The 27,534-nt window shown below is 41.3% G+C and overlaps 2 protein-coding genes across 3 annotated transcripts; both read left to right on the forward strand.

Annotated features, from left to right (window-relative positions):
• Positions 1–6,058: 6,058 nt before the first annotated feature.
• ice1 (KIAA0947-like (H. sapiens)) lies at positions 6,059–16,476 on the forward strand. 2 transcript variants are annotated; one of them, XM_010768650.1, is made up of 20 exons: positions 6,059–6,266; positions 6,459–6,517; positions 6,791–6,902; positions 7,019–7,095; positions 7,189–7,226; positions 7,347–7,429; positions 7,589–7,665; positions 7,786–7,838; positions 7,928–8,010; positions 8,110–8,146; positions 8,769–8,825; positions 8,929–9,021; positions 9,166–9,536; positions 10,098–12,476; positions 13,018–13,186; positions 13,359–13,519; positions 13,806–13,996; positions 14,875–14,975; positions 15,089–15,187; positions 15,681–16,476. In XM_010768650.1, the coding sequence occupies exons 1-20, from the start codon at positions 6,177–6,179 to the stop codon at positions 15,860–15,862; spliced, it is 4,512 nt and encodes a 1,503-aa protein (XP_010766952.1). In that variant the 5' UTR covers positions 6,059–6,176; the 3' UTR covers positions 15,863–16,476. The 2 variants fall into 2 exon arrangements, with proteins under 2 accessions (XP_010766952.1, XP_010766953.1); XM_010768651.1 differs by having other exon boundaries at positions 7,786–7,823.
• A 750-nt stretch (positions 16,477–17,226) lies between these two features.
• Positions 17,227–26,796, forward strand: tent4a (terminal nucleotidyltransferase 4A). The gene is made up of 12 exons (XM_010768652.1): positions 17,227–18,117; positions 18,601–18,724; positions 20,260–20,306; positions 21,072–21,192; positions 21,339–21,446; positions 21,532–21,660; positions 21,977–22,190; positions 22,594–22,720; positions 23,295–23,398; positions 23,567–23,751; positions 23,877–24,014; positions 24,303–26,796. Exons 1-12 carry the CDS (start codon positions 17,423–17,425, stop codon positions 24,735–24,737), a joined length of 2,427 nt encoding a protein of 808 aa, XP_010766954.1. The 5' UTR covers positions 17,227–17,422; the 3' UTR covers positions 24,738–26,796.
• Positions 26,797–27,534: the final 738 nt, after the last annotated feature.

Below are 27,534 nucleotides of genomic sequence, written 5' to 3' on the forward strand. Positions count from 1 at the left end.
CTTCCTCCAAATCTTTATCTATATCTCAATCATTCATCTATCTAGGATACTAAAATCGCAAGCAAATACGTATCTCATCTTAATTACAAATTTAATGTAAAGGAAAAAAACAAAACCTAAAAAAGAAACCGCTCGATAAAAATCTTGTACGGGCGGCCCGCTGAGTGAAGGACGCCGCTGACTCACGGGCGGCCGTGGCACAACCCGATGCGGACAAAAATTCTAAGAATAGAAAATATTGGTAAGTTGACCAAGAATAGGTGTCAACATCCGATTTAACAACTGATCAGTTTACTGAGGTTCAAATAATACCAAAAAATAACAAAACCCACAATGAATATCGACCAATCACGTTTTGCTTGATTTGCGGGACCAGCGTTGCAGTCGGGAAGAAAAGCAATGTGGGACCTCCCCGCTGATTTTCCTTCTGGCAGAATCTACACAACACATCAGCCCCATTGAACAGCCTATCATGCCAGCCTATACAACACAACACATGAGGAGCAGAGTTTTACTCTGTGTGTGTTGTAACTTGCATATATATTTATTCCACTTGACGCACACACACGCATGGCGTAATCTCCACTGGGGACAGGGGGGACATGTCCCCCGCACTTTTTGAAATCCCGTTTGTGTCCTCCCACTTTACAAATATGTTTATTATTATTTTTGAACGCAACCCGTCATCGCCAAGGAGGAGCACACAGCCTCTGTGAGCGAGCGAGAGAGCTAGGGAGAGAGAGAGAGAGAGAGAGAGAGAGAGAGAGAGAGAGAGAGAGAGAGAGAGAGAGAGAGAGCGAGCGAGCGAGCGAGAGAGAGAGCTAGGGAGAGCACACTTTTATCTATTTAATATAGATAAAGTACAAAGTCATTCCAGTGTGTACTATAGGACAGTACAAAAAACAGTTTAAAAGGGGAGTGATTAGTAAAATATGCATAAATAAAAAGAAAGAATGCTAATTAGGTAACATAAGATAAGAATAAACCAGTTTAAATGATTTGTTATTGGTTGCGGTGCGCGGTGGTGGTCAGAGCGCGCAAGACCGAAGCAAAGATTTGTACTTGAGGCGGGGTGAGAAGATGTACGTGGTAGAGAAATACGGGAGACGTCTTATATAGGGTATACACGGCGCGCGTGAGCAAGAAACCGCGCGACCCTTTTGGAGTTTCAAAACTACATTATAAGTTTGAAAGGTAATAACGTGGACAATAACGTAATTAGACGTAAAGTTAGTACAAGGGGAATCGTCAACGATATGTTAAAGGGGAAAATTGGTGGTTCACAAGTAGTAAGCTATTAATTGCTTCGGAGGTTATGACATGTATTTATTGGTGACTGTAGATTAATTAGGACCAACTCCCTTATGATTTCTGTTTACCCGAAGTTAGGGTTCTCTGTTCGTTAGAGTGTACCAAGATTAGGATTGGGTCCATAAATTGGGGTTTACAGCTTTTATGATTTCGTCGTGGTGTTGTAAATGGGTAGGTTGGATAGCTTTTATAAGGTATATTATTATTTAATTTTTTGTGATGTTTTACGTTACGGTAATTAAACAAACACAAATAGACGCATTTAAGATTACTTTGTTTGTGGTACCCGAGCCCAACCGCAACCATGCTTGAGGTCGCCTCGGTGCCTCGCGGGGGGGTTCTTAAGATTTTGGGGGCAGTTGCCTTCCCGGTGAGGGTGACTAGGTGACCTGGAGAGAGTCCAATTGGATCCGGTCGTTGTCTACCAAATGTCTGGTACCAACAGGGTCAAGCGCGAACCGGTACCCGAACTGAGAGGTGCCTTTGGCCCGGACCCCCCTAATTTTAGAATTTCTGGGAAGTGTCAGAGGGACGCGTAACGGACCTGGAAAGGGGTGCACGCGCATTTAGGCGGGCCTTGTAACCGGATAGCGGGACCACCGCCGAACAAGCAGAGGGAGTGAACCCAGGGTTTGGACTAAAGACCGGCCGGACATCGCCCACTTTGCGGGTCCCACTTAACGAAGTTTGGACTGGGAAAATAGGAGGGAGTAGGGTTTGCCGTTCAAGGCTTACGCCCGAGCCCCCTTTTGGTGGCCAGTGGGCGGCTAGCGCTAGTAGTGGGCTCGAGGAGGTTGCTATCAAAGGTGAATCTTTGGGTGACGCGGGGTGACCGACCGTTTATGTTGAGATAGACGCGATGAGGACGGCGTATCCGCCGCAGGTCTAGTATTTGTAGCTTTAATGCGGGGTAGAGTCCCCGGGTGTCACTGTTCTTATAAAAAAGTGGTTCACAAACGCCACTAAAACGGCGCAAGTGACCGCCTGATTTTTTCAGCCCAGGGGTGACGGGAACTTCAGCAACGCCCGCGCCCAAAAGGCACCGAAAGGGAGACGGGTACCGTGAAAGCGGGCCCGTGGGCAGAGTTGACTACGGGTGTCCGTCACCCAAAAGCTCCGCATCAAGAAGCAGGAGGGGGGGACTTTTGCGCTGTGTCCCGTGACCACGCTGCGTGCTGTTAGGAGGCAGGAGGGGACCGAGAGAGCCTTCGGGTCCCCCCTAGTCCTGGAAACGTTGAGCAAGGTGGTAGTGCAGTTAGGGGTCATCTGATTAGTGTTAGCGAGAACGCGGGTTTACACTAAGGCATTTCTGTGGGGTGTAACTTCGGCCGCCACCTTTCGGTTATGAGGGATGGTATAATTCCAAAATAGAAAAAGGGTCGGAAGGGGTAGTTCCAGGTAGGTCGCTAAACGCCCGAGTGGTTGGTCCCCTTGCCCCCAGGGGTGTGGCATCGTTGGGTAAAGAGACGGGAGCGGTTTGAGGGGTGCACCAGCCCGGGAACGGAAGGGATAAAAAATTGGTGCTGGAGGGCACAACAACTTCTCATAGCGAGCACCGACCGCTCTATAGCAACTGCCCTAGAGGGTAAGGCCCCAGAGCCCGTGAGGAACTGTTTAGGCTAGCACCGAACCCCATGCGCTGTCTGGCAGAGTTCAAGGCGGGGAAGTGTCGTCCGGGACTGGTTCCAAAAGCCCGCTGGGTAGATTTTTTGGCCCGCGTTCCTCTTTTTTGGGTACTAGCCCGCGTCGGATTTAATTTAGCGTTCCCCGGTATCTCAGGGGTCCGTCCGTAAACCGCCCCTAGGTTATGTTTCATACGGATAGATGAGATAGATTAGATGGGGGTGCGGTCCGGGCGTGTGTTGTTGTGTATGGTTATGTGTTGTGTTGTTGTGTGTGTTGTGTGTGTGTGTGGTGGTGTGGTGGGTGGGTGTGGGGTGGTGGGGTGGGTGGGGGGTGTGTGGTGTGGTGGTGGTGGTGTGGGTGGGTGAGAGGTTTGGACTTGCAGTGCGGCAGGAGGCGGGCCGCGGTAGAGCAGAGAGAGCAGGTGAGAGTGTGTGGGTGTTGAGGGAAAGAGTTTGAAGGCGTGGGGAGAAAAAGGTGGGGGCGGTGTGTGGGTGTTTTGTTGGGTATGGCGCAAGTCGGGAAAGCTTTTGGTCCAAAAAAACATACGTTGTGGGTTGAAATAAAAGTATTTTTAAAATGTGTCAAATAACAAGGTTCGGAAGTATCGATTTTCAACGAAACCTTGAGATTGGAGTCGAAGGTCAGGGACGCCAAAGGAAAAAATTAGAACCCCCCTTCCGTCACCCAGCGACCCACCTCCAAACTGCAGAGAACACCGACCTCCCGCTAACATTGGGGTGGTGTTGCGACCCTTTCCTAATAGGAACCAACACCGAAAAAAACCAAGTTAGTTCACTATCTTGTTTGTTTTTGCAACGCGCCCCACCAAAGAAATTTAAAGTTTACGAAGTCCGTCCAAGGAACTAAGGCTCAGCCATAGTCCGACACGCTTTTTTAGAGTTGGTTCAACCTCGGTTAACTGTAACGGAGAAGCATCGACCAAAACCAGATCGTTTGAAGGAGATACAGATTGGTGAGCAAGTCCACGAAAAGGAAGCTCACTAACGGTTGTTGATGGCGTGTTGCAATAAAAGGCTGGTGAAAGAAGTACAACAAGATTAACCAAAAATATAGGAGAACAGAACCGCTATGTCACGAAAAGACAGCCGTTGTTGCCTCGAATCGATGTTTTGTTTGGGTCAGGGTTTGCCTTCACGTAAAACGGTTAGCTTCCCTCCTCAAAGTCCTCATTCGCCTTTGCCGAAAAAGTATNAAGTATACAGCTCCCTTTAGTATGAGTGTTGAGAGCTGTATCCATAAATTCATTTGGTACTCAAAGTGCAGCAGATTGATGCATTTCACTTCAACATTTAAAAAAAAATCTTTTAGAGGAGGCGAGGACCCCCCTAGAAGATGTGAGATCCCCCCTGGAGGATGTGAGGCCCCCCCTAGAGGATGTAAGGTCCACCCACAAATAAAGCAGGTTAAAATGATTAAATTGCATACATTTTCTTTTAGTAAACACTGAAAACGGGTCCCACAGACCCAAACAGTACACAAAGGTTAAAGGTAAGCATATAATATATAGATATAAAATATATACAATGCAAAAAACAAAAAAAAGAGGAGTAAAAGTAGCCCCCGACTTGCTTTATTTTTTGAAAGTAGCCCTCATCCTAAAAAAGGTTGGTGACCCAGTGGCACACTTGTTAGCCTGTTCCATTCTTCTTTGTTTTCCGAAACTGTGGCTTGGAAGTATACTTGCTTCGTTTCTGAAGGAAGTGACTTGGAAGTATGCGACTACCAAGCCAGTATCCTCGCGATTGAGAAACGGCCTAGAGAGATAATCTCTCTGCCTTTCTCACTTCGGTTAAATGGATCCTAGCGTCCCTCACTTGCGTCGTTTCCCTGTGACTAGTCCCTCCCACCAGGGAAGCATGGAGGGACGCAAGGAAACCACGAGAAGCAGGGAAATTAGTTTTAAGAGCAATGGGACGTCCTTTCCTCCGGAGCGTCACGTGAAGCAACGTCCGTTTGTGATGACTCGGTCCCCGTTATTGTCACACACACCCCCGCCTCTGTTAGTACACATTTACTGACATAAATATTGTATCATCTGTTGTGGATCCAATAAATAAAATAAACTAAGAACTACANGGGCTATGTTGTTATGCTAAGTATGTGATGAACCGGAGTAGCAGTTCGGCACTACCAGTAACCATTAAACTCCACTATGCTCACCAGAAGCCTCCTGTGAGTTACTACCATAGACTATATATATGGTTACTACCGACGTCCTTTCCTCCGGAGCGTCACGTGAAGTGACGTCCGTTTGTGATGACGTTGCACAGCTGATCGTCTGAAAGCAGCCAGCTCTGTCCCCGTTATTTCCACACACACCCCCGCCTCTGTCATTACACATTTACTGACACAAACATTTGTATCATCAACGCCATTCTCAAAATGTATAAACGAACAATAGTTTGATTAATATTGATTAGAGTGCACAAAATAAATAAAATAATTGAGAGAAGAAAAAGAGATATGTTATCAAAACCCAGTTAGATTAACATTCATTGGATTGCACACTTTGTTTGTTTGTTTGGATATGTAGCAAATTAACATTTTAAATAGCACTTCATGACTGACTGAATGGAAATGATAATAAGTAAGGGGGCGGGGGCGAGTGTCTGAGGATTTCATCGGAGGATGGTCTGGTGGTTCCTCGATTATAGCTCCTCCATTATCGCTCCTCGCTCCTCCGACAAAATATCTGAGACTGCCAAGGCACACAAGATGGCGCAGACAAATCAACTTCCGGTGAGACCGAGACCGAGGAGCGAGGAAATGAAAAATAAGAGAAGTGAGAAAGGCCCTAGGGCTCTGGGGGTAGAGTGTTCTGCTCCTACTGGCCGGTAAACCGCAGCACGATTTGCTGCATTTGTTCTGCAACGCCCCCAAATGCCATTGTGAACTGCCTGAAGGAAAACAGAAAATGTAGAGAAACATCATATTTTTGCCGACACCAAATCAAACGCATATATTAGTTACACGTAATTAGAAAACTGACCATAATTTGAAAGGGGTTGCACCGTAGCAATTAATACTACATGTTATGTTAACCGGCATTTCACAAAGCTTCCCATGTGGGGTCCTATTTGGGTCCTTGGTCAACGTGGGAGACGCGTAAAATGTGTTTATTTTGAACCTGTCTGGAGTTTCTACTGAGTGAATTTGTTCCTCAATTTATTATCTATGATATTAAAGATTGTGAGGATTTCGGTAAAACCTGTCTTACCATGATGCCAAGGGACAGTCAGTCCAAAACGGCCGCAATCGCCGCGGACGCGACGGTTGGAAACTGTCAAAACTGCTATGTTTTGCACCAGGTCAGATTATCCTTTTATGACAGAAAATTCCATTCAAAAGTTGAGTTTGGTCTTTGTAAAGGGGAAATAAACAGTCTTTGATTTTGTGACGTGAACCTTTGATTCCTAAACTAAATATCAGTTTAGGGGAACGTTGTTGGTAATAATAATTGTGGTTGTTTTTGTTTTGTGTCTTCCTGTCTCCTACTACAGAGCCAGACCGAATACGTGTCGTCATTTCTGGCTCTGAAACAGAGGATAGCGGTTTCTGAGTGAGTCATAAATGCATTATTATTGCCATGGTGATTTGCAGCAAATACATTTTAGTTAGCTATCGGTGACATTTGGACACTGGGGGAACTGGGGGTTGGTCACTTTACAAGGTGTAATCTAGCAACACATAGTAGTAATAATGTGTTCGTACTAGCTTAAAGGGAATGTTTACCAAAGGAACAATACTCTTATACAAAAGGTGACCTCAGAGTGCGAAATTACCTAAAGAATCTCAATAAATGCATAGTTTATTATGTTCATGTGTTACGCAGTGACGCAATTGGACTTCAACAACAGCTGGAAGAGCTGCAGATCAGATTGGTTACTCTGGAGAAAAAGACGGCCGATTATGAATCTTTGCAAGCAGAACTTGAGGAAAAAAAGGTATGATCTTTCTTTGTAGAGTGTAATTTACACAATATGTTTCCTCAACCTTTTCATACACTTAGTTTTGTTGTGTGTATGCTGTGTGTGATATTCTCTTGTTTATTTTTTTCAAGGTTGCTCTTAAGACCTTTGGGCAGATTTCTGAAGAGATGGAAAAATTGAAGCAGGAAAATATCAAGATGATGGCAGAGTAAGGGATTATTTTATTTGAATCATATAAGTGCAAATAAATATATTATAATGGAATTATTTTACGTTAATTTTTATTTTTCACATTGTTCAGGAACGAGAAGCTTGAAGACCATCTTAAGGATGTGAAAGGTACTTCACATCCTATAATTTATACCACTAAAAAGTTGCAAAACTTTGAAATAATAATCTGTTTATAGATGTTTTAAATACATCACTGATTCTTTGCTAAATTGTCTTTCAACCTTATAGAACTGACAGAAACACAGTCACTTGAGAATGCTCTACTGAAGAGGGAAAAAGCTGTAGTAGAAAATGATCTGCTGGAAACACAGGTAAGAAAAAACGGTCTCTGCACTTGAGTCAATTACATTTGCTGTATCTCATCACTGACGATCATTTAGAACCATTGTTTTTCAAAAAGCTTTATTCATAGTTTAAAGGTAGCTCAGGAAAATGTATAATCTTTGCACATTTAATATTTTACCTTTCAGACCTCTTTGAAGAAATCTCAGGCAAAAGCAGATCAAGTTGAAAGATTGATAGAGGAGAACGCCAAGACAGCAAGCATGTAAGAACTGGCTTTTCCCATTTAGTCGTGTCCTTCACAACCCTTGTTTGGGTTGTTTGTGAGAAACGTATTCGAAAACAAGTGATGCTCAAAGGTCCCATGTTGTTTTCTGATCCACAGAAAGGGAAGCCTTGAGAATAAAGTTAGGCTGCTTGAAAGTTGGTATCAAAAATGTATTTTACACCACATGAAAAAATTATTTAATGTTCCTAATGATTTTATTTTGGCTGTTTAACTATACATATTTCTGTCCATATTTCAGACTTGGTTTGCAAACAGAATCATCAAATATCCCATCTGACCAAAGAGAAGATCTTGCTAGAGAGCAATATTGATGACCTCCAGGTGCAGTAATAATCTTTGTAAAAACTGCACATTTGTGGGGGTAATTTTCAAAGTTATTACACAGACATTTCTTTGTGTTAAATTTCAATTACTTTACAGGTGAGAATGAGGAAACTGGAAAGAGAAAGGTGCAAAGGTAAGTAAGAAACAGCTTGATTTACAAATACACTATTACAACGAACGCTTACTTTGCTGCAGTCAGATATTGGTTCTTCCAGAAGTTAGGTTTTCAGTTAACAAAAAAACAAAAAATGATTCCAAATTACCGAACTTTTTTTTAAATTAAAGGTGGGGTAGGTAAGTTTGAGAAACCGGCTCGAGATACACTTGTTGTTATATTCCATGGAATGCTCTTAACATCCCGATAGCAATGAATATCTTAAGTGCTTTGACAAAAGATCCATAAAATAATGTAATCAGTGGAAGCCGTAGCACTGTAAAAAGCACGACCAATCATCTGAGCCGGTCCGGCTAAAGTAACTGGATGGCCTACCTGCCTGTCAGCCTTCCATCTGTGCACAAACTTATCTCGTGCCCTCATTGGTCATGTGCGCGTTTGTGTGTGTTGGAGGAGGGGCTCTGTAAGGAAGTGGCAGATTTTTTCCGGCTGTGTATTTTCAAATTCTAGCGCACTCGAGCTGGTTTCTCCAAAATTACCTTCCCCACCTTTAAATGTCAAAGGGCCTTTTTTAACAAAAGTGCATTTGATCTATATAATGGCAACAACTTTATTCTGACTTTAATTTTCCATTTGACAGATTATAGGAGTACATCAACTCAAGCAAGTGCACCGAAGGAGCCTAAAGTAGACAAAGGTATGCAGTCAGCTTCAATTATGATTTATTACATTAATTTAAGGATCGTATGCTTCGTCTTTATTAGTTGTGCAGCTTGTGATTGATTGCGTCTGCTTTTCAGAAAGGTTCCAAATGCTGCTACAGGATTTATGGGCATGTGTGGAACCTCAGCAGCAGAACCCTGTCAACCTGATACATTACCAAACCTCTCCAGGTGAGGCATCGTTAAGCTATGTTGTATAAATGTGTGAGACAGAACTCAACAAGTCTCTCACTTTTGAATCGCTTTTGCATTTATATTTGTAATTTCCCCATTTAATGCATTCATGGCAATCCTTTTTATTCTTGTACATTTCAGAGTCAAGATCCAAGGATGTTCCACCAAGCCCCCCACAAAACAGACTGCACTCTCATCTGAAGAACGCATCCCAGTCCCCTTCTCATAAGATCAGTCAATCCGACAGTTCCCCTGTGCAAACAAAAGCCATTTTTACACTGTTAAAAAGCACTCGTCATAGGCGGAAAGACATTAAGCATCAAGCATCGCTGCAGTCACCAAGTACCAAGAAACCAAAAAACACTCCCAAAAAGAGCAAGTCCAAGAAGCACAAAGCTGAGGAGTCGTCTTCTGACTTTGGAAGCTCAGAAGTATCTTTGGGTCAGATACTGGCATTGTTCAAATCAGTGCTTCCCTGCATTTCACCTATACCAGACGAGGTGGAAAATCAGGTACATTTTCATATGCATTTTCTCAAAAATAATACCAACTAATGTGCAGTTTTCACCTGTTTTTATGTAAGTGCAAATTGCTGTGTTAAAAGGTCTGCATGCACAATGCAATATTTTTTATTAAAATCAGAATCAATGAAGAATTTTAAAAGAAAGTCACAGAATATGGAATAGGTAGAGATAAAACCACTTTTCATACAGTACTTTTACATCAACTACTAGGTTAGCTTATCCTTAAATATGTCAAACCTTATATAATAGTATTTGTAACTGAACTAGTACTTTTTAGATATTGTGTCATTTTCAATCAAATGAATTATGATCAATTAAGAAAGGAACAAAGGTCTGGCTGTCGTTGTTTGTGAATATACATGTCATTTATATATTTAAAAATGACAGATTTATTATGTTTAGAAAATCACAATTTGGTCCCTCAAAGCTCCTGTAATGTCATTGCGAAGTGGTCAAAAAAGCACTGTTATATTTTCTGCCTTTTGATTCTCCTGGTCAATTTCAAAGTGGTGGTTGTATCTTATAACACATCTGTGTTTTGTCTTTCAGGATGCAGAAATGGAATCGATGGAGACAACAGATGGGGATAAGGAAAACCATCCCAAAATCTCTGACGACTCTGTTCCTTCTCAACAAGAAGAGTCCTTACTCATCACAACATCTGGAACAAGCCCCTGTCTAAAACCTTCTGCACTACAGAGAGAGGAAAAGGTAGACTTGCCAGTAGTCACAAGACAGGAAGTGGAACACATTTTCAATGAAAATGACTCCAAAGACTCGGGACAAAATATTTTGAGTCGCGTCACTGAAGTGAAGGTCAAAGGCATCACAAATGCAAAGGAGTTGCCGAATGAGCACAAGCCGTCAGCCGTGCAGTTATCATCAACAGCTTCTTCTTCTGCTCCTACTTATTTATCTTCTTCTGCCAACAGTGGTGCCAATAGTATCCCTGAAGGTGAAAATGCAAAGGAAGTTCAGTCAGATACAGGTGAAAAGATTGAGGTCGACACAAGGCCTGGTGATCTTACTGATGCTAAAGCAGTCCTTCCTGAGGTTGGACAGTCCCCCAGAAGGAAGGATACAACTGTAATCTCTGAAGAAACAGTTGATGTTCAGCCAGTTAATTCCTCAGTTACCTCCTCAATAATCATTGACTCTGTGAGAGTTGCTGAGGTAACAAATACAGAAAAGGGTTCCGAACTGGGAAAAGACCTCCAGGACTCAAGTGATCTGGGACAGGGCAGTCAAGATGTCTTAGCACCCCAGGAGAATAGAGGCTGTGTGGGCCATGACACAGATGTGCCAGACGATAAACCCTGTTTGTCAATCAGCGATGACGGCCTCAGTAGTGCCACAAGTAAAAATGTTGAAGGAAAGCTTGAAGATGATGCACCCATTAAACCTCTTGGGGAGGAAAGTGGGAGCGAAGCACTAGGAACTGGTGGAATCACTGTAGCAGCTTCTGTCTCTGAATCAAATGGTGATAATAGATCTACGCCTCTTCCACTGTTGAAGATGGAAGATGACAAAACCCATGCTGACCAGGAAACTGGTAAGGCAAATGTTGCAACTACTGCAGAAAAGGGTGTTGACATAGACACATTCAACTGTGAAAAACTAGCAGATCAAGGCTCTCCCCTTTCTAACTTAAAAGAGGCTGATAACTATGAATCTATCAAGGATAATATACATTCTATGTCCAGGCGAATAAGTCCTTCATGTCTGATTCCCACTATAGAATTGCAGGCTTTGGACAAAGACCCATCACCAGAAAACCAGATAACAACAAACAAAGAAACTGTAGCACTTCAGGACAGCAGAGACGCAAGTCACCTTCAAGTGAAACAAAATATTGTTCGCACTGTTAGATCTACTCTGTCATTAAGAAGTGATACTAGCACAAATGAATTCACAAAAGTTACTGAAAATCAAAGCCCAGTTGTGATCCGAGAGGAAGAACCTAGCCAAGTGGCATGTTCCACTACGGCTCAGTCACCAGAATGCATAGGCCAAGTTCGCTCTGCGATGGGCCCTCCGCTTCCTCGTCTCCTAACACCTCTGAAAACACCTCCAAAGGCGGGCAAATCAATCAATCCAAGGCAGGCTATTGGTAAACTCTCATTTCCCTCGCCCATGGAGAGATCTGTTTCGCCTTCCACTCCTGTCCAGGCGCACTTGACTCATAACAGTCGGCAGCTGAGATCCTCTTCACTTAACAGTCCACTCCCTCCGAATGGAGTCCCCTCCTCTCCACTACAGTTCTGTTCCGCCACTCCAAAACACGCCGTGCCGGTCCCAGGTCGCCTACCCTCTACGGCAATGAACTCCTCCCCGTCATCTTCCTCCAGTCCATCTCAGGAGAACTCCATGAGGATCTTTGACACCATGTACCCGGAGCTCTCTGCCCACGCCCGAACTCTGAGCATTCTCAGAGGGAATGTCGGGCTCAGCATGTGTTCATCTGAGAGTGGGACGTTACCCACAACAACCAACAGTCAGATGTCTTGCTTTAAGACGATTAACTCCACTTCGACGGCCTTCACCAAGACTGAGATGAGACGAGAAAAAAGACAGGCCGTCAGTTTGCTTCAACCTAAAAGCAGTAAATGTCTCAGGCTAGATAACTGCTCTCCTACTGTCAGCCACAAGCAGGTGCGTTCCTCCTCCTCCAACAGTGGAGTGGAGGCCACCTCAGCCCAGACTCTGAGTAGCCAACAATGCAAACCAAAGACAGCTTTACCGTCCCATGAAGGTGGAGAACCGGCAAAGCAAAATCTTATAGCTCACCTTTTAAAGAAGATTGAAAACCAGTTTTTCGATCTACTGCCTGTGATCCAGAGCCAATTGTATGTTGGTAACCTGTCCAAAAAGCCTGTCTTGAGAGACGAAGAGAAGGAGGTCATCTCTGAGATTTGCCAAAACGGCTTGGTGAGTAGACTTGTTTATTCGGCCTATGAATTTCAGTTGTTTTCACTCTTGCCATTCATCATTTATTAATTTGACCGTATGACTTAGCCTTTTGTTGCTGCAAATATACTGCAAGTAACACTATATTTTTGGGAGAAAAATGCATTGAGAGGTAATCGCTCTGAGGTTTTTTGGTACCATGGATTTGATTTTAAATGTCAAGTGTTTTTATCTGCATAATTGAATTAAAGAAAAAAAAGTATTGTAGGCTTATCTTACTGTATGCAATTGTAGTTTAAAACAGTGTTTTTGTATGCACAATTGGTTCTTTCCCATTAATCATTTAGTTCTGAATAACATGCCCTTTGTGTAACTTCTTTATTGTTCACTTAAAGAAAAAAGAGACTGAATGTCAATAACAAAGGCTCTTGTGTAGCTCCTGACAAATACAAATACAATATCTATGTAAATGCAAACGCCTGCTAATAGCTCATACGATGTGTTTGTTTAAAAGATGTGTCCATGTGAATGAACTTTTTGTGCATGTTTACTCTCTCTTCAGCTTAACACGGGTGACATGATTTTGGCCATCCTGGAAAAGTTGAAAGAGGGGAAAAAATATCTGAACAGTAACCACACGCAGGCCCTCTGTAGAGTCCACACAGGGATCTGTAGACAGACAAGAGACTGGGAGAAAGCTCACATCCTGGCACACAGCATTCTCACAGAAGGTTAGCAATTAACGTTCTACCGTATTTAACCTCGTACATACTTTTGCAAATGTATTTTTACTTGATTGCTTCTCTCAACTGTAAAGGCTGTCTTCATTGCTCCTTCATGCACCACTTAAGCTTCACTTTAAATGAAGATGTGTTTTCGCATATTGTGTCTTTCTTACTGCAGATTTCCCAGACTGTGCTAAGATGATTTTGTTCATGGTGACAACATGGCCCAAAGTACTCTCACACAGTAGTTCTCTGTGCCAGGCTATACATACTGTCACCAAACTGAAAGCAGAAGAAAACCTCCTCAGCTGCCTTTCAGCATACCTTGGCTGGGAAAAGGTATAGTATTTTTGCAGAGATCGAGTTCTCCAGTTGAATACTTATTTTACTCAAATCTAGCTTGTCAAATGTATATCCTCTGACTTTTAAAGGGGGTGACCGGTGAAAACATTGCTATTTATTTTAATTCCTTTAAAGTGTAGATAATTGTGATGGCATTTAAGTTTAATAAATTGTTTAGGTCCTGACCTTTGTGACCATAGTTTAGCCAGATCACTGTTTTTATCAAATGTCTTATTTCCCAATTGTATCCCTTTTGAAATCTAATCTCCTCTTATCACTGCAGACTCCTCCCTGTGAAATTGAGACGCTGATCTCCAGAACGCTGTCTGATATTCAGTCAGGGTCCGGCATGTCTTTCACTAAACACAGTCGCTACGGGCAGGACCTGGGTACTGAGGCCTGGCAGCATGTCTTAACCCTGCAACTCCTCTGTTCACACAAGAAGTGGCAGTGGACCTATGATCATTTATTGGGGTATGTTATTTGTTCTGACTTGAAGATACATACACATATACACATAGTCTTCCAAACAAAATCTAAATAATCTATGTGAAGCTGACCATTTTCTGTAAACAGGCATCTACTGTAACCCTGTGCTAATCTGTAGTGATGGGAATTATGGCTCTTTGAAGGGAGCTGGATCTTATGGCTCCGTTCCTTTCAAAGAGCCGTTTTAAAGGGGGCGGGGTTACTAGGTTTATCTGCAAAATAATCACCAGGATAATGATTGACTGTATTGCCAGACCTAATGTCAATAGTCTGCAGCATTGTAAACATGACACAAGGTGGTGCCATATCCATGTCATTCATGTCAGTGAATGCACTACTTTGAATTTACCTTCTATATGTGTTAAGTAAATAAAGTCGCCTTGCCTTGAATGAAATTCAAGCAACTCTTAATATTAGATACTGTGTTTTTAAGTGGCGATGGAGATTATTTGTTGACCCTGCTTTAAAGAATATTTTGCCTTTTACAAATGGTGCGCTTTGTCACTGCCTGGGTTTTGGTTGAAGTGCATCCAAATGCTGCTACTTTTTTCGTGTTTGGCTCATTTTCCATCCGAAAAACACGTTGTCTACCTGTCCTGTACCACTTGTTATGACTTCTCTCTCTCGCGTATTCCGTTAAGACCCACCCCATCTCACTCCTCGTGCTGAAACCTACCAATCAGAGTAGGGGCGGGTCTTCACAGAATACGTTTGGGGAACAAAATCAAGCTTTTTAAAAGGCGAGTGGTTTTGGCAGGCAGTGAGTGCGGACCGGAACGATTGAACGATAAAAAGAATTCAAAAATAATCGGCTCGTTCGCGACCGACACATCACTACTAATCTGTTGATTCTGCTTTGACAGCAAGGAGTTGTGGCCACTCATGAACACCTGGGTGACACAGCCCAGAGATCAACAAACTCCTGTCTCTGATTTGACCGTCGCCACTGTAGTCCGACTCATTGGTAGGTTTATTTTTTATTTTTTTGAAGGTTACCATAACCTGAATCAAGTGTAATTTATTGATAGCCTAGGGATTACCAAATTGAAAATGTTATGGTTTTTCCATTTAATATAGGACGCCTCGGTCAACTTGGAATGAAAGACAGGAATTCTTCCTCAGTGGTAACAGTAGCCAACGTCATGAACGCGTTTGGAAGGCACGGACAGACTGAAGGTATCTATGTGCTCAGAGTGATGTCCATTTCCCAAGACATACCTTTAGTTGGTCATCATTTTTTTAAACACTAATGTAGTTTTCTTTCTATTTTGAGTATTTACACATGTATTTACATGTGAATTTTAAACAGATTCCAGTGTGTGTATATATATATATATATATATATATATATATTATCCTGGCATNATTCTATTATCAATAACAGGGCAGGGTGAAATACCTATCCCTGTGTGTGCGTGTGTGTATATATATATATATATATATATATATATATATATATATATATTATCCTGGCATTTAAAAATAAAAAGCAGTCCAGTAGATGTTTTTCCATTCAAAAGCCACTTCTTTTTAAAGTTTTTAATTTTGTTCACATTTTGCCTTTTATTTATAGTACAGAAGAGATACAGAGGAAATTAAGGACTTAACCTTTAGTAAATGGCCTCCACCCCCATTTAGAAGTTTAATCTCATAATGTTTTTTCCCCCAGGTGTACCATGGGAGGTCCAGTTGGCCGCAATCTACTGCATCTATGACCTGTCTCCCTGTAACCCCAAACAAGCCCTGGATGCCCTGGCAGGGTGGAGAGGAGAAACGTTTCACAGCGTCCCTCCTGCAGTCACCAGCTGCATTAACCAGTTAGCTTCTATCTGCAGACAAGTCAAGAGTTGAGAGACACAAATGCTATACAGTTTGTACACTTTTTTTTTTTAATGAAAAATTCCAACTATGCACCTACGTTTTTATGTAAACTTGCTGACTGGCAGCCTATGGTAGAGTTGTTAACCGTTTGGGCACATAAATGTTCTCAAATTTGTTTGGTGCTACCCCTCACAAAGGAGTTCTTGAAGTACATAGTAAGCCTTTAAATTAAAATATGCTGAAAGACAGTTCAGACAAATGTTTTAGTTTGTGTTTTGTATTTGCACTTCTACTTTAAAATGAATACATTTAAATGTACTCTTATTTTGTAGCAAATGTTTCCTCAATGTTTAGTACTGGAGACATTTAACATTCGTTTTTTAAACTGTACATACCCTGTTATAAATGTACCGGCATGTATCACTGCAATCTTTTTGCTCAGGTAATGCTCTCAAATATTGTAAAATATGTACATGTGTTCTGGTTAAACTGTGGCCCGGTTTTATATAATTTCTTCATTTGTAAATATGAGGATTTGATGTTTGTATGAATGAAAAATAAGATTGCCACAGCTCTGTACAGTTTAAAGTTTCAGAGGTTATCTAACTTTTTCAAATAAAAAATTCAACATAATGAATATAAAATACATGTCTATTTGGTTGCATTTACTCCTCACTTGGCCAAATGAAATTCATTATAAAGCCATGCAAATTGCGTTCTGGGCCTTGGTCTACAAACTTAATATAGCCTATAAACTGCATGCTTATCCTAAATGAGAATAAGTCATTTATAAACTTATATTTCTTGGGGTGACATAAAATTATCATTTGAATACAACATTTTGATAGAGGCAATGATAATTGATCCAGCCAAATTTTAAAAAACGATCACGTTTATTCTGCCCGGTTTGATCTGTGCAACATAATGGCTACAATTTCCGGACGTTGCCTTCAAAATAAAAGCCCACAACACATTTGATACGTATTACATTTGAATAAATGTGTCTTAGTGCAAATTGCAGGATTGTAAAATCGTGTAGAGACGATTTATGTTATGACTTAAAATGCTTTTAAGAAATCCTGAATGAGAAATTGGTTTTAGACAAGATTTAGGAATATGGAGTAGGAGAGTTACAATTTAACAACCTATCCTATATCATCTATAAAGTATATATTTTTAAATGTGATTTAATGTGACTGCTTTGTATTTTTGTTTATGTTGTGTGTTGTTCATATGAGTTTCCAAGGGGTGGGTTCAATATTACGTTTAACTTCCGGTGTGTCCGGCTTGTGTTTGGGTAGATTGACGCATCTTTGAGTCTCGGGGGGTGTGTTCAAATATTTAAATCCCTCGGACATGCGTAGACGCTGATCCGTGCTGCTGGGTTCGCCATATTGGCTGTCTTTACATGGGGAGTGGAGTTGGACAAGCTGCCTGAAAAACCAAATCAGTTAATGGACATGAAGCAATTCGAAGATAACAAGTAAATTAACGCGGTAGGATTTATCTGTCTACGTGAACGCAAAGTGTTGAATTTGCCAAATTGCTCGCCATTTCCCCCTGAAGTGGTTCTCGACCAACTCGACTCCAATGGATCCCCAGACCGCTTGGATGCAGCCGGAACAGAAGGGACCTGCCAATTCCCCGTGGGTGCACATTTGGGAATCCTCTCAGGGATTTGGAGCTAACTCCGGCATCGACAACCACCTTCACCACCAACGCAACTTTGCATCATTAAATGCAAACTCCACGGAGGCTAACGGTGAGTATCGCAAGAATGTAGCACTGCCGGGGTGTGTGTTTGGGAAACTGTCGAAGCGAGACAGCGGCGGCGTAGAGAGAGGAAATGTCCGGAGGACGGGCTCGTTGTCGCCGTCCTCCTCCTCACTGGACTCGGAGGCCGAAAGCTCCTCGCCTTCCGGCTCCTCGCTGCAAATCGATAATTTGAACGAAGAGGCCAGTCGGTTTTTACACTACGGTGAGCACGAGTTGAACGAGAACAATCTCAGACGGCAACAGCAGCCCCCTCCGCCTTTTCACACTGTCCAGCAACACTGTCGCAGCATGCAACAATCTGGCGGCCACACCCCCACCGGGATGAAAAATCAGCATGGGAACAAGCACCACCACTATCAGTCACAGTCATCCGGCCGCAGGAGGCACCTGAACAGGGCCAACACTTTCCACGGTATCAACCCGCTCCTGTCCTACGCCTGCAATGGACACCATGTAGACTCTTCCTTCTGCCTGTGGAAAACCAGGCGCTACAGCCCGGGTATAAACGGGTAAGGATAATTGTAAGGTTTTTTTTCTAAGTCATGAGGTACGGGGTTCTTAAAGGAAACTCACCTAGTCACCAAATGCACACTGTTCCATGATGAATTGTAATGAAATAGGTTCAGTATGCATGAAACAGTTACATGTAGGCCTATGCCTTTTCTCATTGTCAATATGTCAATCTAGTATTTCATATCACAATAAACGGTGAAACCCATCTGTTGTGTAACTGACCCAACTAATTTATCTACGTTAACTTGCAAGTCAGCCAACATTTAAAACAATTTTAAATAGTTTGTAAAATAATGAACTTGACTTTGTGTGAACTGAAGTGCTTCAAACAATTCCTTTAGGGCAGTAACATTAGTATAGTATTTATGTCTAGGCCTTTTAATTTGTATCAAATGCATCCAGAAATGCTTTCTGTAATCTTGCATTATATTGCTGACTCTGTTCCTGTGGTTCTGTCCTTTCTCCTTTTGAATCTTCAGTCTTCATGAAGAAATTGTGGACTTTTTCAACTTCATGTCGCCACGACCAGAGGAGGAAGCCATGAGAAGAGATGTTGTGAACAGAATAGAAGGTGTCATCATGGACTTGTGGCCCACAGCACGGGTGAGCACCTGTAAAACTCTCAGCTACTTTCAAAGATCATTATTCGACCATGGTCTCCTGAAACGGAGGTTGAAACCTTCTTTATTTGTCACACATACATGCACACAGTGAACTTGTGTCTCTGCTTTTAACCCATCCTAGTACTAGGAGCAGTGGTAAGTGTTGTGTCGCTTTTGGCTTAGGTCAATATATGTTACGATATGACTTTATTAGTCAGACCAAGTCTGAAATTTGACTTGCGTCACAGCAGCTCCATGTCCAACACCAACATAGACAAATATCCAGACACAAATACATGAAACACAAACAACAAACATTTAACATAACAGCACAATCAGTGCTGTTATAAAAGACATTTCAATCAAGCCATTGAGTTGGATGACCACTTCACTGACACTGTCTAATTATACTGAGAATGTAAGGGTTTTAGAAAGAATATGACTTATGGGAGAGCAATATAATTGATATAAAATGTATACATCCACTTTTCTAAAATGTACACTTTTTTTTACCTCTTCTGAGCTGAAGAAAATAGGTACAAAAGCAGGGTTCTTCTCCAAAGGTCTCCACTCAGGATTCACATATTTCATTTCAAAACCTTTTGGAATACATTTCTATATCAGTTTTTTTTATGCATATTATTTCTCTTTTAATTGACTGGTTGTCAATATTTTTTTTATTCAATACTGCTATCGCCTGTTTAAATCAATGTTTTGTTTGTTTGTAAAGTTTTTTTGTCAGTATGTCTGAAGGTTTACTGTGCTTCACGTTTGGCCTTTCTGTAGACTGTCAACTCACGCCGTCCATACGGCGGCGTGCGTTGAAGCTTCAACGCTTCTGCCCATTCACTTTGAATGGGGTGACGTCACGCTTTGCCGAACTGCATTGTGGTTCCGTCGCTTCGCTTTGCATCCGTTGCTCGCTTCAAAAGTTGAGAAAAGTTCAACTTTTCAAGCTTCGACGGAAGCGTCAGCCAATCAAATCATATGCCAGTACAAGCTCTAGCCAATGAAACCGCGTGCTTGTGTGTCCGGGGCGGGAGATTCATGTAATTGGTTGTTGTTGTTCGAGCTTTAGACACGCCTGCCGGCAAGCTTCAACGCACGCTACTGTGTGGACGCTGCGTTACACTGCACGTCCAGAGTTGACGAGATGTTATTCTTCTTGTAACCTGCGTTTCTAAATAAACATTAGTAAATGATTTTCCATCGCATGTTCCATCGCATGTGACCAACATAATGTTATACTCAGTGTAATTTGTAACAAATGGAATATTTTTTTTTTGGTTGCCATTTATAAACCTTTTTTAAGCTAATCCTAGCCCAGAGAGGTCCCACTGGGCCTCACTTTCCTCCAAAAGACACATTTGTGTTTCTCCAAGCTGTGGTGGTACAAATCATGCGTTGAGCAGTACAGCTCAAATGTATGCATAAAGGTTACACTTGCTAAAACATGAGTGATCAAATTAATGAAGATAACAATAATGTATGTAGACTTAAAATCAGAATTGTATTAATTGGTCTTTAACTCTGCAGGTGGAGATATTTGGCAGCTTCAGCACAGGACTTTATCTTCCAACAAGGTAACATTTGTGTGTGCAGTCTGACCTTATATGAGGGACTTGACATTTCTCATCAAAATGCTTGTTTTGAGAAAGTGGGAGCAATATCTTTGATAGGGTATGACTATTTATGTCAGAGTATACTACAATACAGAATTCAGAATTGCCATTTACTTTTTGTTCTATGCTATCATTTTGTTCTTGTATACAGTGTTTCTTTAGCCTTTTCAAGGGTTACTATGTTATTTGAACATATTTTACTCTGCAAGATATAAATGCTTTCAACAACTTTATTTCAAATTGAGTGACAAGTGTAGCACTTAATAAAGAGATTGTTGAAGTGTGGAAATAAGGCAGGTGTTAAATGCAGTGATTGTTTCAAAATCACACCACCTGCATTCACTTGAGCCGTACTCCAAGATCAACAATGTTGATTATGAAGTAGGACCGGGTCTTAATGATGCCTAAATCATAAACAAATGTAATATTTATTTCTATGTTTATTTTGTATGGTTACAAGATTTAAAAAAAAAGAAAATGTAAACTTCAGTGGTTAATAACCTTAACGTTAAAGAGACACAGAAATAATGCTTCACTGCCACCTGCATTTGGCCACCTTTCCTTCTTGGTTTTGGTCACATTGTGCTCACACAACCTTTCCCAACAGCCTTAATTAGATGGCCCTAATGTGTTTTTCTTCTGTGACCTCGTTGTTGTACACTGTGTAGACATAATTCTTTAGATGTCACCTTTTAGCGACAAAGTACTCTGGGTTTTTATTCTCAGTGACATTGACCTGGTGGTGTTTGGAAAGTGGGACCATCCTCCACTGCAGGAACTGGAACAAGCCCTGAAGAAGCACAATGTGGCTGGCCTTTATCCCATCAAGGTCCTCGACAAAGCTACAGTAAGTCACCGGGAGAGCGCAGACTGTTCCCAATAAGTCAAGAGCACACGGAGAGAATACCTTTTGTATGTTAAAAAACAAAAGATGTTCAGTTCACCCACCCTTTTTTTGGATTGATTCCAATTAACTCTTTGACCTGTCCTCAGGTGCCAATCATCAAGCTTACTGACCATGAAACGGAGATAAAAGTGGACATCTGCTTCAATGTAGAGACTGCAGTTAAAGCAGCACAGTTCATCAAAAGCTATCTTAAGGTAACACTTCAAAACCTGACACCTTTGATGCGTATGTGGCCTTTTTTTGGTTCAGTCTTTAATTTGTTTCCTCTCTATCTTGTAGAAGTACACCATTCTGCCGCCTCTGATCTTTGTCCTGAAGCAGTTCCTACTTCAGAGGGATCTGAATGAAGTCTTCACTGGAGGCATCAGCTCTTACAGCCTTATACTAATGGCCATCAGCTTCCTGCAGGTACACATGGTATACCTGCTAAATGTATTGCGCATCTGCAACAAAATCCTTTCTTGTCTATTGAAATAATAGCAGGTTGATACAATTATCTCCTTCTGTCAAAGGAAAAGCTCTCCATATTATTTGTATACCCTTCCTGAGAACTGTTGTATCTGTGCACAATTTGAAAGGAAGGTGTCAAAATTGGAAAAAGCATCTATTGACTTTGTCTTGATATGTAAACTTTTGTATGTCATTTAAAAATAATAATAATTGCAGTTAATCAGGCTGGATTTGGTTAGAAAGTGTGGATAATGATAAAGTCTGATTATCACAGTTACACCCTCGAATCGACACGCGACGTGCCAACATCAACCTGGGCATCCTGCTGATCGAGTTCTTCGAGCTGTATGGCCATAACTTCAACTACATAAAGACCGGCATCAGGGTGAAGAATGATGGATCTTACGTGTCCAAGGAGGAAATGCTCAAAGCCATGGGGAGTGGAAACAGGCCATCCATGCTCTGCATAGAAGACCCAATACAGCCAGGTCAGCTTGGGATTTGATGAATACATTGAGTATGCTCAATTCACATAGAGGGTGTGGCATCATGGCAGTAGCAAACATTAATCATTTTCTCTCAGTACATTAATATGGGAAATTATGACTGTGTGTAAACATTGTAAAGATCAGGAAAAAACTCCAAAGACATTTAAAAAAACAAAGTTGTGACAAAATCATATGCTGTGGGATGCTTTTAGTTCCAAAACATGGATGCATAGATAATCTTGATTTGACTGACAAACCCTGCTGTGAAGTAGGATGGGGTCCAACTCTTTTATGCCTGTATGGCTAGTGCTTTAACACATTTCCCGGGACTTTATACGCAGTTTGTCTGTATACAACGTATTGTCCAAAGCTGTTTAACCTCTCTTTATATTGATTTTCACAGGGAATGACGTGGGCAGGAGTTCATACGGTGTCCTGCAAGTCAAACAGGTGTTTGACTTTGCCTACATGGTGCTGAGTCATGGAGTATCTCCTCTTGCACGCGCTTACCCCAACAAGGAATACGACAGGTTTGTTTCTCCATGATTTAGTGATGTTTGGTATTGGCCCAAGCAGTCATCTTACATACTCTTTTAGAATTGCATTATCTTTTGAAAATCTTGCAATTTGCATATGACTTTTTGGCCAAGCAACCAACACAAGCTTGATGCATCTTGGCTAAATTACAGCTAGCTGTCTAACCTTAGCTTTGCTTACAGTTAGGTACTTGATTTAAATACCTATGCAGTATCCTAGCTCACTGGGCTGCAATTTGTATTTATATAATTAATATTTTGTTTGCAACAAGCAGCGAGCTAGTTGCTTCTTGTCTAAACTGCCTCGATCTGTCGTTGGTTGCTTTTGTAACATTCGCTAAGGGAGCTGAAATTGGTCAATTTACCCAAGGACACAACAATGTCACATCTTCATATTGTTCAGGCAAAGCCTTCCTGCACATAGAAATGAGTTGAGGGAAGGTCTTAGATTTTAAGATATTTCATAATCCATCATCATAACAAACTTTACTTTGTAATGATTTTGTAAGCACTAGTTTTGACAGTTTCCTGATAACATTGTGGAATACACCTGTCTCTGTCTCTGCAGCACTTTAGGACGCATCCTCAAAGTCAGCCCAGAGGTGTTGGCCTACAGGGACTGGACAATAAAGAAGTGGGCAGCCAAGCAGCATGTCAAGTTGGAGAACCATGGTAACTTTGTGGGAACCTTGGGTTTGCATCCACTTTGGAACAATAATACTGGAGGTTATATTATGACTCCCATTTGTTTTGCTATATTAAAAGTATAATGGTTTGGTAAATAAACTTGATGTTGAAAGTTCTAACCTCTTTTAACAGTAGTCTTCTGTTTATTCCTAGATGTAGAGACCTGTGAGCAGGACCTTGCCAGGCTGATGCTGGTCTCTGTCGAGGATCAAAGAGACTCTTCCTCCCCCCTCAGCACTGACTCTCCCTCACCTTCGCCAGTGTTCCTCCCCAGCCCTCACCACCACTCCTCATCGTCCTCAGCATGCTCGCTCTCCTCATCCTCCGGAAGTGACATAGTAAGGCCAAAGGATATTTTGCCTTTGAAACATTCACTACATAAGTTGCTGATTAACTTTCTATAGTGATCAAAGCCACTAAAATCATTGCATCTTTGTTAAACAGCATGTGTTCTTTTCCCCAGGAGTCTGATTCTCCCCCAAACAGTAATACTGCAATCCAACTCCAGTCTCTCACCCTGGCCTCAGTCCATTCAGTTCTCCAGATGGCTTCTGACTTGGGGGTATCACATCCACCAGGCTTTATCCACACAGTGCCTCAGGTCAGTTTAATTGTGTTCCCCTTTACAGGTTGCAGGAAAAAACATAAAACTTCACTAATATTTTTCAAATAAGGACATTTAAAACCTATGAACTTGATTCAATGGTTATTTTTGTTTGATATCCACATTTTAAATGTCGCCACGGAAACACTTTTTTTCTTTGTTTTTCTTCATTCATGAACATTTGAACAGAATTACATTTCCTATAAAATTACATTATAAATGTTTCAACAATGCATACCTTACTTAAAGAGAATTCTAATTATATATTCTGCTTTTAATTACTAGGTCCAGATGTCCTTCCCAGAAAACCTTACCATCCCCTCACTCTCCAATTGCCAATTCTACCATGAGAATCCACCTTCGGTCAATGTTGTGCACCATCACATGACACACGCTGCACAAGTCTCCCAGCACACAAACTCCACAAGCCCCCTCCACCAGCTCCACCACCCGCAGATGGTAGGACATCAGAGCCACACTTACACCATGAGATCCAGCTCCCATGGCTCCCTTGATCCACAAAAAGTTGGCTTCAAGCAAAACCAAGGTGGCGTTCTCCAAGGTCAAAATCAAACTCAAGGTAACTTCAGTCCCCAGCAGCGCTTTGTCCCCCAGGGTCATAAGACAGCACCAGGTTTCAGGAACCAGCAGCAGTACAACCGTAATACTTGGAGGAGCAAAAAGAAGGAAAACCTTCCTGCTCTTAACCAGAGCAGATGAAAGACTTGCTTGTCTGTGAAGGCCTCACATAACTCATCATGAGTTTTGATGTTGACCAGCTGTGAAGCATTCACAATGCACCTGTTTTCTGTTGGAGGCTCTCTAAAATGCACCAACTTTGTCCTATAATTCAAAAGTCAATTGAAGTTGACTCCAAAGGTGTCAAAATGATTGATCTATGCTAGCAATGTGCATTACTAAGTGATGCTACAAGTCTCTCACAGGCAAATGAGGACTGTCAAAGGCCCAAAGTCTTAACTGTGCTCATTTTGTTACATCGGCCTGATGAGGCCCTTCCTCTAAAATGTGATGCACACCAGCACAGAATTTAAGTTGATCAAGGAATTACGGATTCCTAGACTGGGTCTCCTTCCCAGTGTCACTTTTGAGCAGCTAAAGATTGACTGGATAGCTATAGAGTTGATTAACGTTTTGAGTTTCCATGCAACTTGAACACCGTTAGGAAACTTGATGTGCCATAGTACTGAACTGGTCTTTCTTGAAGTTCTGACTCTTATTGAGCCTTTTTGAGCAGGTTTTGGGCTCTTGTCTTCTGAATGCAAACTTGCTTTTGGCTACACTCTTGATTCAGAGCTCTGACAGCTTGGACTATCATCTACCAATTGTACTCTGGAGCGAAGCACTACCTTTCTACCTATGCAGCGCAACGCTGACTTGATGTTTTTGGTGTGACAGTACAAAACGGACCTTGTATCAAGTGCTTAAACTGTGATGACTTATTTGAATGTACCAAGTGTTTCCTTTTTGTATGTTGGTCATTTGTTCCCTTGTTTTTGTCACCGGGGGCTTTTTTTTTGTTCACATTGGCACTATTATCTTTTTTTATTTTTGTAAACATTGACACCTTATTTTATGTTTGTTGCGTTCATGTGCAATAATTGCTTTTATTTAATTTATTTCACGTTTTAGTTACATTTCAGGGGACACCCCCTACCATAAGTTTGCTTTTTTATTTTAAGACAACATTGATCTGTGCAATAGATGGACTAAAGGGCCTTGAAAGAATGTTTGCGTGTGTGTCTGTATCTGTGTGTGTGTGTGTGTGCGCGTGTGTGTGCAGCTTTCCAACAGAAGGGGGAGCTATGGTAAAGCAAATTGAGAAATGTGCCAAAAATGACATGGTTTACAACTGCATTATGATAACATGAAATGTTACCAACTTCCTGCATTATCACCACTACTCATTTCACTTGTTTCATTAGTTTGATTTTGGGGTGTACTTCTGCTTAATGGAAGTAGCACCTTAACATTGTTTACTTTTGTCATTTCAAAAATAGTTGGTGCTATTTATTACCAGCAAAGTGCTTTTTTTCTCTGCCTTATATCTCCATTCGATTCTGTTAAAGCAACAGGTTAACTGCCTTCTTAAATGACCGAACTTGCCCTTTTTCCTGTATGTAGCAGCTTTCTGTTCTATTTGTCTCCATAAGCACTGCCAGGTTTACTTGGCTTTTATTTGTACATCCAGTTTCTAGGTGTATGCTCCAGTAGTAGACTCCTAATGCAGTCAATGATTGTTAACATTAACATGTCACAACCTTTTCTTTTAAATCAAAGTTCATAAAGATGGCAAGAGGTCCCTCCATTTCAGAAATGTTCCGCTCGTATTTAAAGTCAGTATTTATACGTCTTGTAAGACAAGGTTTTAAGCTACATAATTTACACAGCAATCTGTAAGAGGAATGGAGCTTGGGGTGTCATAGAATCGCTGTTACTAAAGTTTTGGTAGAGCCATTAACAAAACCGAAATTGGTGAGGGTCATGTTTTAAAAGTAGGTGACGATTATAACCCCCTGCTCACCAATCCGATGGACTCTATACTGTTGGTAGCATAACCTCATCTTGAATGCTGCTTTTATTAAACCATGTAGAGGATGGTCCAAGGGTTTATTTGTCATATTGCCACAAACCAAATCCCCAGCTCAAATGTGTGTAATTAAGGATGGGTTGTTATGTGTAAATGATGGACATATAGATGTATACCTTGTTTTTTTTAATGTAAGTTTTCTATTTTTTTAATAAACATTTTAAAACTAAATTTCCTTTTTTACTGTGTTTGTGTCGACTCTTTGTGCTGGCCTTTACATTGCGGCACAATGGTGAAAGGGATGTCTTGTATTGCTTGGAGGTTCATACTACTTTTGGTTTGCTCTTATATATTTTTTCAGTTGTTACTGTTTTAGCCTTTTATTTAGATTTTTTAATTTTAAATCGACAAAACGGTTGTTCAGAGAAAAAGGAAGCAATGCAACAAAAGGCCAAGAGCTGATTTTAAACATGGCCCGCTGCAGTAAAAACTCAGCCTTTGTACATAAGCTATACAAGGTGACCTACCAGAGCACCGATTAAACGGTACAGCCTTTTTCCAAACTACTTCATTCTTAGTAATGCTTTACACTTGCTTCATCACAGCTGGGGACATTCAGACTAATGGGAAACATTTATTAGCATTTTCCAGTCTTTGCAACCACTTAAAGGTATCCTAATCTATTTTTAGGCATATATCATGGGTAAAGAACATGTCTGTGTTTTGCTCAAAATACCAAACAGATCATGCATTTTAGACATCCCTCACATCCCTCTGTCAACCCTGTTAGAGAACTGCAGGTTAGGGGTCCTTAGTATGAAAAAAAAAAAGAGGATGGGGAGCTAATGCCTGCTCAGAATTATACCGGAGATAAAGCTAAATGCTGCCGTGGTTAAATGCCATCATGTTCCGAACCACATCAAGGATTATTTCTGAAACGGTATGGAGCTCAAATGCTTTTTCTCTTAC

Source organism: Notothenia coriiceps, unplaced genomic scaffold (genome assembly GCF_000735185.1).
Source record: "Notothenia coriiceps isolate Sejong01 unplaced genomic scaffold, NC01 NC01_scaffold00005925, whole genome shotgun sequence".
Lineage (NCBI taxonomy): Eukaryota > Metazoa > Chordata > Actinopteri > Perciformes > Nototheniidae > Notothenia > Notothenia coriiceps.